Source organism: Sander lucioperca, chromosome 16, assembly GCF_008315115.2.
Source record: "Sander lucioperca isolate FBNREF2018 chromosome 16, SLUC_FBN_1.2, whole genome shotgun sequence".
Classification (NCBI taxonomy): domain Eukaryota; kingdom Metazoa; phylum Chordata; class Actinopteri; order Perciformes; family Percidae; genus Sander; species Sander lucioperca.
Window position 1 is genome coordinate 17,858,803 of NC_050188.1, and position 10,659 is coordinate 17,869,461.

A 10,659-nucleotide genomic window follows, 5' to 3' on the forward strand; every position below is an offset into this window, starting at 1 on the left:
AAGCTCTCCCTTTTTGCACCATATTTACCTTCATACCACTAGCAGCTCTATGGGATTGTACTTAAGTCTTAAACACCGCTGTACTTTGATCTAAATGCTAACACTAGCGTGGTAACATGTTACCAATGGCAATGCTAACGTGCTGATGTTTAGCAGGTATAAGGTTTGCCATGTTCATCTTAATTTAGCGTGTGTGGGGTCATAAACCAAAGTATTGGACAAATTAAAAGTTGGACCTAATGATGGCGCTAGAGGAAAAATTAAATAGAAAAATTATCCACAAAGTTACTACAATTTTGTACCAAAATTCACCCAATGGTATTGTTGAGACATTTTACACAAAATCTCAAATGTGAACATAATGGTGTGATATGAAGTGTTTTAATAACAGGTTGTGGGAATCAGACTTTTATATGGGGCAGCTCCAGACATTAAGTTAAACATTAAAGGGATTGTACATTAGTTCAGTGAGAGTGACCCATACCATACAGGCAGTAAAGCCTTCATGTGCAAAGTTGAGATAGCTACTTGTTGCACTTTCACCTAGTTTCTACTTCAGCCTGTAATACATGGAGTACACAGAAATGAAGCCAAAACTTTCTTTACTTATAGGTTTTATTGCCTTAAAGGGCTTTAAAAGGCTGACCTTATTCATAACCTTCTTATCAATGCAGTTTAGCACTAGGTGTTAAAGAGCAGTGTGTTTATAGCAGCCTCTTAAGCTCATAGTGGAATATTCTAAACTTATCAGTTATATATTAACGAAGCATGCCTTTAGACATCTGTAGATCCAGTTCCAATCATGATTACAGATTATTTATTTAATTACATAAAAATTGAATAAAATATAGTTTGTTTGTTTGTGTTTGTTTGTTTATTTATTTATTTATATGTTATAGGGCACTTTAAGTTTTGCATAGAAAAATGCTCCATAAATAAAATGTGTTATTGTTAGACCGTGCTTTTAATTGAGAGCAGTCAACTTACTTCCACCGAAGACATTATTTCAGTTCAGTCAATTTGTTAAGAATTCAATAAAATCTAAAAAAAAAAAAAAAAAAAAAAGTTAATTTTCACAATGTTCATGCTTTCAGGAATAACTGCTTCCTGCATGGAGTGTATACAAAGAAATCCTAGTTACAAACAACATAACAGTGCCGTAAAGGCAGTGACAAAGAGACATTAAAAATCACAAAAGCAGCTCTTGTTGTCAGGACACACTTGATACACATGAGTTTTGACCCTGGCCCTCACTCTGCTCTTTATTTAGCGGTTTTTTTTCCTTAGCTTTGCTGCCATCTACTGGTCTCACTTACTAACAGTTATAAATGCTGGGAAATTGATGCACATGTACAGTACTCCGTTTTTGTTTCTTTAATCTGCTGCCATAACAAAGATAACACATGATGTCAAATGGACCTACTTATATTGTGTTTGAATCAGAGTTGTTTGTACATCAAAGGGTTAAACTTTGACAAAAGTATTTCAAACACAGTTTTCTTTTCTTTGTTATGCATAGTTGACGTAACACTGAAGCAGAACAAAAGACAACGGATGGCCCTAAGAGACATACTTGATCAAGGAAAGATCAATATAAAAGCACATGTACAAACAAAAAACAAAGCATTATGTTCCCTACTGCATACTATCCACCATGACTAATAAATGACTTTTCAATTTTTCTTCCTCTGCATCTCCACATCTCTCCCTCTGTCTGTCTCCCCCCTCTCTCTGTGTGCTGTCTGCCATTAGCTTAGGGAGCAGCAATGCCCCAACTGGACAGTAGGTGTGCTCTTTAGCACTGCAGCACACAACCCACTGCAGTGCTGCTACCATGTTGTGTGTGTGTGTGTGTGTGTGTGTGTGTGTGTGTGTGTGTGTGTGTGTGTGTGTGTGTGTGTGTGTGTGTGTGTGTGTGTCTGCCAGCTTGGCCACTGCTGCTCCTGCCACTCTGCTGAAGGAGAGGCGGGAGAGAGAGGACGCTGGAGGAGTGGAGGGAGAAAGAGAGCAAGGGGGATAGAGAGACAGAGAGAGGGTGAGAGAGTCCAGGCCCAAATAAAGCCATGGGGGCTGGGGCTGGGCTGGGCCCCCCTTTGCTTTAAATAAGCTGGCCGCCTGGAGGTTCGGGTTTGGTAGTTGGGGCTTGGGACCAGCGGCCACCACTGCTGCTACAACCTTCATCAGGAGAGTCTCCTCCGTATACTCATCATCCACATCAGCCTCATCCTGGTCATCGTTGTTCTGGGCAGCCAAGATGCCTCGTGTGGACTCAGACCTCAAGCTGGACTTTAAGGATGTCCTCTTCAGACCCAAGAGGAGCAGCCTGAAGAGTCGCTCAGAGGTTGGTGCTGCTAGTTATTTGTACTCTGATAATGTAATCCAAATATTAAAGCTACAGTTTGATTACTATCTGACCAGGATATTTCTCAGGAGCTGTGCAATCGGTATACTGCTGCATTTAGGAAGTATACTTATGATTACGCCTCTATGGTGGGTGACGCAATATAGATATGTTAATTATTTATACATGGGGGAGGATGGTAGGTGGGGGGGCCTTTTAACCCTTTTTGCAGCACTCATATCATCATGAATAAGGATGAGAATTTGAAAACATTTATTTACAGAGCAGCAGCAGCAATTACATTAATTATCCCAATAACCCTGAGAGGATGTCTCACTAAAGCTCTCAAAAAGTCACTGTAATTGTAGACGTGTGCGTCTCTTTGTTGTCTTGTCTTGTGTAAGCCAGTAGGTGTACAATGTCTTTGTAGTTCGGTGAGCAAAAAAGCTACCTTGACTGAGCATGTAACAGTGGAGTGACCTTCTTAAAGGTGACAGAAAACAAGGCTAGCTTGCCTGTGCCAGACAGAGGCTAAACAATAACTGTCTACAAGCATGTAGCTATGTGGTTATAACAGTTAACAGGGTATCAAGCACCCACTGATTTGGCTCTCTGGGACAAAACAACCCTCTCCTAGTTGTTGTTTATTCACAACTTCCTAAATTTATGTGTCACTGGATCAGGGACTGGTACTGACCCAAGATCACAATGCTGGTGGGGTGGCACTAGATCTGGGTTGGAAGGTGGAAGTGGGTAGGAGTTGGCTTCTGAGGGGTGGCAAGCAACATGAGACACAGGAGACTTCTCAGAAAACCTGTTTAAAAATAGTACTGTGGGTTACAGCCAACCAGAGCACAGTATGCACCACAGAGGTATCAGGAAAACTATATAAATATATATATATATATATATATATATATATATATATATATATATATATATATATATATATATATATATAGGCACAGAGAATACCCAGAACTTGAGCATGCACTGATGTGTACTGAGTGTATAAAAGCCAATTCTATATTTTTTCACAATGTCTCACCTCATTCTTAACATTTCATCAAATGCTCTTTACTTCTAAATAATGAAGAAAACTTCTAAATAAAATTATTTCAGATGACAAAAGTCTACACAAGATGACTTCATTGCAGCATACTAATATATGGGGGTAGTGCAGTGGATGTGACACATGCCTATGGTGTGGGAGATCTGGGTTCAATTCCCACTGCAATACGTCAGCTAACGTGTCCCTGAGCAAGACACTTAACCCTTAGTTGCTCCAGAGGACATCTCCTCTGATATAGCAATTGTATGTTGCTTTGGATCAAAGCGCCAGCTAAATAACATGTAATATACTGCAGCCAAATCTAATGGCCCATGCACCCTGAAAGCATCCATCTGACTGCTCATTTGAATTTTTGCTGCAGGAGCAGAAATCCACCAGACATCCACCAAGTTGTTTAGAGAAGGGAGGGTAAATGTACATTATGGAAGATGAACTGCACCAATAACAAGAGACCAAGATGGTCAGTAATCAAGCACTGATGCACCACCACCAAGCAGAAATGTGTCCCTTCAATTCTGGACATCAACTTTTTTTGCAAATCCTGGTGTGAATTTGCACTGCACTGTGGGAGTTTACAAAAACACCTGCCACACGCCAATAAATAAAAGATGACAGTCAATGTACTGTATTTAAATCCTTTTAATTGTATGGCTGCAAATGCATCTGGTATCTGCTTAGCCAGATGCTTTGAGATTCTTACCACATAACTTTTCTATATAAAAAAATTCATTAGTGTATTTAACATTTTATGAACTTTAAAATCACATCCAGGGAAATTTGTGATTTAATGCAAAAAGGATACATAGATTTTATCAACAAGTACATGGATATATCCAGAGATAACAAAAATGGCATTGCATAAATCCTGAGGATTTTTCCGGATCCTGAAATAGTGAGGCAATTGGATCCATGTGTCATACTTTGTCATAATTCAGTGGCAACTAAACTGGAAAATCCTGCTGACTCAGTGTGCTGTATTGAAAGAAGAGGCCTGTATTGATTTGCTGCACAACCGGGCGCTCCTCCCTTCTTATCCGTACTCCTTTCACCACTTTCCTCTTTCTCCCACCATTATGAGTTATAGCCTTATTTTTGCTGTGTCTCTGAAAATGATTCAACCGTGAAGGTTATGGCACACTTTGTGCTGTTAGCCTACTTCCACAGCTGAAGTAGTTTTTGCATAATACATGCCTTGGCACTACTCAACAAAAGCATTCAGCACTGTGAAACTGTTGAAGAAAAAAAAGAAAATGTAATGAGTTTAAAGGCCTAAACTCTGTTTTGAACACTTGCGTTTCACTTTCCATTCTAAAACTCTTTATAACAATCTATCTAACCTTCCACGTAGCAAATATGTGTTATAATAACTTAAAATATTATATAAGTCCTGGACATGTTAATACAATATACTTTCTATAAATTACTTCTACAACAAGACTATTTAACTTTCTCTAAGCAGACACTGTGGCAAAAGGTGCCATTTACAAGATACAGTACTGGCGAATGCTAAAACGTAGCATGACAGTAATTTCCATTTCCATAAGCACAATGTATCTTAAGTTTGCGAATATAAGCCAGCATTAGCCACCATAAGCTAGTGGTCATACTAGGCCAAGTAGCAGCAAAACCCCTGAACATATTAAATTGAGCAAAGGTGCGTTTTATTTCTTATACATTAAAATTTTATGAAAAGAAAAATGTGTTACTTCTTCTTTGTGACTGACTTTAAAAGGAACATATGCATATGCGTAAACTCCACTCATACTGAGTAACTAACAGGTGATGTTAACTCATTGGAATATGATTTATGTATAGCAGATCTTTTTTGAAAGGAATCAAAGCTATGACTTGCATCATCAATACAGATATACTTCCTGTAAAGGGAGCAGTTGGTGTGTCCCACTGGGCCCTGCTTGTTTCATGTAGCTTATCACATTACATCAGCACCGGCTAAGCTAACCACTGAATCTAAATGATTCAGTGCATCCCCATTAAGACTCAGAACATGAGCTGCTCCCATTTTCTGCAGTGTCAGCTTTAGAGAAAGAAATTATTTATCCGTCGCCTTGAACACTTCCCTAGTAAGCTATGACTAATATCCATGAAACAAGTCTCCACAATTAGCCTACTCATGTCTCTTCCCCCTCAGGTGGACCTTCAGAGGACCTTCACATTCCGCAACTCCAAACAAACATACACTGGCATCCCCATCATCGCTGCCAACATGGACACCACAGGAACATTTGAGATGGCACAGGTCCTCAGCAAAGTGAGTTAACTCTTAACACAACTGAATGGATGGAAAATAAATAAAAGCATCATTCCTCTTTGTGTGGGCCTGCCAAGATCTCTATGCGTCATTCCCCTGAGCTTTCAAGATAGAATAAGGAAACATAAACAAGGATAGTGTGCCATGTAGCCATGGGAAAAACAGGAATTAGCATCCTTGTCCTATTAGACATTGGCCAGCTTGTGGGATGCTGCGGTTTTCTTTACTAACAGCTAAATCAACATGTCTGTAATTTTATGTCAAAAGTTATGAACTGCTTGTTTTACTGCATAGCCTGACATTTTTGTTATTTTCTTGTATGCAAATTAAATGGCCAGAAGAAAACAATTTGAGATTGGAAACCAAGAGGACTTATATTACAAATACAGAGACAAAAATGAGAATGGGAATGTCTAGATTTGTTAAATTATTTCTGTATTCCCTCTCTTGTTGTCTCTTTCTTTCAATCTCTTTAGCACACCCTCTTCACAGCCATCCATAAACACTATTCTGTAGAGGACTGGAAGAATTTTGCTGCTAATCATCCAGAATGCTTAGAGGTAATATCACCAATGTTGGGCCTTTTAAAAAATGTTGTTCTTTATTAGCAACAGGAATATAGTTACACACATATTCATAAGCGTCTACTCCTAAAAGGCGATTGTGGCTTTATCCCCAGCATGTAGCCGCTAGCTCAGGCAGTGGCGTTGCAGATCTTGAGAAGCTGTGTGCCATCTTGGAAGCCGTCCCCGCCCTCAAGTACATCTGTCTGGATGTGGCCAACGGCTACTCTGAGTACTTTGTGGAGTTTGTCAAGACGGTCAGAGAAAAGTTTCCCAAACACACCATCATGGTAAGAGAGTTCGCCACCTTGGCTGGCAGTTATGGGACAAACTGTAAGATTGTGTCTTGTGGATAATGCTTTCTGGCTTCGCAGGCTGGCAATGTGGTAACAGGGGAGATGGTGGAAGAGCTCATCCTCTCCGGTGCTGACATCATCAAAGTGGGCATCGGGCCAGGTGGGTGGGTATGACTGTCTGATTGTGTCTGCAAACAGTCTGAGTGTGTGCTCTCTCTAAATCAACACAAAACTGTACGGGCCTCACATATACAAATACAGACACAACTGAGACGGGCAGGTACGCAAACACACACACAGGCCTTAAACAGCAAGGTTTGACTTGTAGTAGTTTGTACTAGACTCAAAGTGTCTCTTACTGTACAGTGCTTGATTTGAGTTACCACTCATAGGTTGTTGTTAAAAGAGTAAAATATGGTTTTATTACCAGTAGACTCATCTTGGTTAATGCAACAGAACTGTTTGTTGCAAAACATTATAAAAATAAAACTTTAACGAGAAGAAAGAGCTTTATTGTCACTTATTTTACTTTGTTAAGTTTGCTAAACCTCCTCAGGGCCTGGTATTTAGATGCCTATATTAAATAGCTTGTTCCACATGAAGTAGACAGTCTCTTAGATCATCTGTCTTCAGTTCTGAAAGACAACAGGTTCCTGTAGCTATGCAGCAGCAATTAAACACCGACAGGGATGGTTACATAAACATGGACTTCTCTAATGTGTGCATTGTGAACTGTGTGTTGCAGGGTCTGTGTGCACAACTAGGATCAAGACAGGAGTGGGCTACCCACAGCTCAGTGCTGTAATAGAGTGTGCAGACTCAGCCCATGGACTTAAAGGACACATTATCTCTGTAAGTCCCACATCATGGTTCAAACAAATAATGGGGCAGCCAGAGTTACCGAAGTTTACAGTATACTGTACTTGTCAAAGCTTTCTTATACTGCTGGTGGGCAGGCGTTCCTCTCTCAGTTGCTCTCTTGTGGAATGGAAGCCACACAGGGTTTGGTGGGCATCAATCCAACAAAAATGTAATTAACTAAGGTCAAGATAGGCAAAAGGCAAAGCTCTCAATCTACCGGTCAGTTTTCGTTCCTACCCTCACCTATGGTCATGACCGAAAGAACGAGATCCAGGGTACAAGCGGCCGAAATGGGTTTCCTCAGGAGGGTGGCTGGCGTCTCCCTTAGAGATAGGGTGAGAAGCTCAGTCATCCGTGAGGAGCTCGGAGTAGAGCCGCTGGTCCTTCGCGTCGAAAGGAGCCAGTTGAGGTGGTTCGGGCATCTGGTAAGGATGCCCCCTGGGCGCCTCCCTAGGGAGGTGTTCCAGGCACGTCCAGCTGGGAGGAGGCCTCGGGGAAGACCCAGGACTAGGTGGAGGGATTATATCTCCAACCTGGCCTGGGAACGCCTCGGGATCCCCCAGTCGGAGCTGGTTAATGTGGCTCGGGAAAGGGAAGTTTGGGGTCCCCTGCTGGAGCTGCTACCCCCGCGACCCGCTACCGGATAAGCGGAAGAAGATGGATGGATGGATGGAAGATAGGCAAAAGGCCATTGTCCAAATGCATTGGACATAGCAGCAAAATATGCTTCAGATATAGATTTTGAAATAAAAATGACTGACATAGTTTGCATTTAGTTATCTGCGCCTTAAACAGAACATGCTTTTTTAGTGTGAAGCTATTGAGTTGTCTGTACAGGATAGGGTCATGACGAACATTACTAATGCTGATCATAATAATAATAAGTTGCAGCCACTAGAGGGCATCCTCAGTCTTGACAAACATTATCTAAAGACCCTTACCTAATTCATGGTGTAGATCGACACAATAGCCTGAGCATGACGTTATGGGTTAGGGTAAAAAAAGAGGTTTATTTGCTGAATCATACTGACAAAAGTGGTTGCACTTTTCTTTCTTTTTTAAGGCATTTTTTTTTTTATTAATTTGCTATAAGTCCATAATAATAATAATAATAATGCTGTTGCATAAAGGCTCTAATATTTTCTAATGTTAATTGCCACTAAAGGGGCATCCTCTGTCTTCCAAAGCTGGTAGAATAATTAAAAAAACTGAGGCATGCGATTCAGTGTGAAGCTATATGACTGACAAAGTACACTGTACGTTTTCTCTGTTCAGGATGGTGGCTGCAGTTGCCCAGGAGATGTAGCAAAGGCCTTTGGTAAGTATTCAACCCACAATTGTTCTTTTCATACTTAAATTACTCACATATTGGTTCATACACATGTGCTGCACTGTTCTACAAATCTATCTACATGACTTCTCTGCCTTCGCTCCCCAGGTGCAGGGGCTGACTTTGTAATGATGGGAGGAATGCTTGCAGGCCACGACCAGTGCACCGGAGAGGTCATTGAGAAGAATGGCAAGAAATACAAACTCTTCTATGGCATGAGCTCCGACACCGCCATGAAGCGATACGTGGGTGGAGTTGCTGAGTATAGGTGAGAGACTGATATCATGAATTTGGTTTCATCAGTCAATCAATATGCTTCTAAGGGTTCCTATTCTCCTTGATATATCCTTACGTAAGTATTCAGTTCAATAACTCCTTAGAATATCCTTATTCTTACTTTCTCCTCTCTCTGCTCTGCTCCCAGGGCGTCTGAGGGGAGGACAGTGGAGGTTCCCTATAGAGGAGATGTGGAGAACACTATCCGAGATGTGTTGGGGGGCCTTCGCTCCACCTGCACCTATGTGGGCGCCGCCAAGCTCAAAGAGTTGAGCAGGAGAACCACCTTCATTCGTGTCACACAACAGTCCAGCCAAATGTTCACTTCGTAGGGTGGACACTTGTCCGCACACACAGATTGCATAATATGCATTGTACATGTATTATGCAGTTTAAACGTGCAATAATAGGACAGTGGTTTAACGCATACAAAAGAACGACGCACATCCACACCCACACGTCTACGTGATCACCCTGTTTTTCTCAGGATATCTGCTGTCAGAAAGTGGTTTCCTGCAAATTGTGATTTAAAAAAAATCCTAGTTTTGACTTGAATTGTCCTAGAAGAATCACAGCGCTCTAATAGCAAGTGTGTTTACATACTAAGAGACACCATAACATGCTATTGAATGTACCAGATTTAATTTTCAAACGGGCGTGAGAGAGCAAGAACATTGAGGCATGTGCACTTCAGATCTAATATTTTGAAATACTCTTTTAATTTGTGTATATGTAGTAGTCGGGATATTTCCAGATTAACAGCATATTGTGAATAAACAAGAATGTGTGCTATGTGAAACACACTTAGCAGGAGGAGGCTGATAATTGTGCTAAGGTCATTTTGGGAAACTATTCTGCTCAAATGTGTGTTTGAATGAATATGCAAATCAATATGCAAGATCCAGAGATGTCACCCTTCAACTGACACTGGATAAATCGTGTCGCAATAAAAATTGCATGCATGACCCTCTGCTAATTTAGAAATGGTGTTGATCATCCTGTGAATTTTATTCACTGTCTTGATGACAGACATTATATTGTATCTCTCCTTATTGTCTGTGTGCATGTATTTTGGATGTGTCAGAAACATTGAGCCAGCTGATCATGATGACATCTGGATTTATGTATCCCAAACATTTGACAGATTTGATTTACCCCGCTGTCTGTGCATGTAAAACAGTCATGTTTAAGTCATTGATTCCACTGTGCCTGACATTTTAAATCAAGGGCGTCTTGTGGCTTCTACTGCATTGAAGCTCTTGTACTTTAAGCAAGGAACTTCAGGGAAAAGTCATGTAAATTAAATACTATTAAATGGAAATTCTAAAACACATACTGGAACAGCAGCAGTTTCACTGTTATTGCAAAAAAAAGAAAATGGTGCAAATAAACCAAAATGATTAGAGAATGACCAGTGTGATTTTTTTCTGGACAAAAAACTTCATATTTGTTTGGTTAAGAGGTTTTCTATTAAAACATCAGGATTTTGGGACAACACATGATAAAGTTTCTATCTATATATCTAATACAACTAACTTGGAGGTAAGACCATTCCTTTCCCATATGTTTTTTGTTTTAATATTCGCTGTGCAGGGATGGAACAAGTCCTAGAATAATATACTCAAGTAAATGTACTGTTACTGTAAAGACA

The 10,659-nt window shown here is 40.5% G+C and overlaps 1 protein-coding gene across 2 annotated transcripts; it reads left to right on the forward strand.

The window, feature by feature from the left end:
• The first annotated feature begins 1,935 nt into the window (after window positions 1-1,935).
• gmpr (guanosine monophosphate reductase) lies at window positions 1,936-10,416 on the forward strand. Of its 2 annotated transcripts, XM_031296250.2 has the most exons (9): window positions 1,943-2,341; window positions 5,563-5,682; window positions 6,159-6,242; window positions 6,362-6,535; window positions 6,620-6,701; window positions 7,287-7,393; window positions 8,678-8,720; window positions 8,841-9,000; window positions 9,157-10,416. In XM_031296250.2, exons 1-9 carry the CDS (start codon window positions 2,255-2,257, stop codon window positions 9,338-9,340), a joined length of 1,041 nt encoding a protein of 346 aa, XP_031152110.1. In that variant the 5' UTR covers window positions 1,943-2,254; the 3' UTR covers window positions 9,341-10,416. The 2 variants fall into 2 exon arrangements, with proteins under 2 accessions (XP_035849110.1, XP_031152110.1); XM_035993217.1 differs by lacking the exon at window positions 6,159-6,242 and having other exon boundaries at window positions 1,936-2,341; window positions 9,157-9,398.
• The last annotated feature ends 243 nt before the right edge of the window (window positions 10,417-10,659 follow it).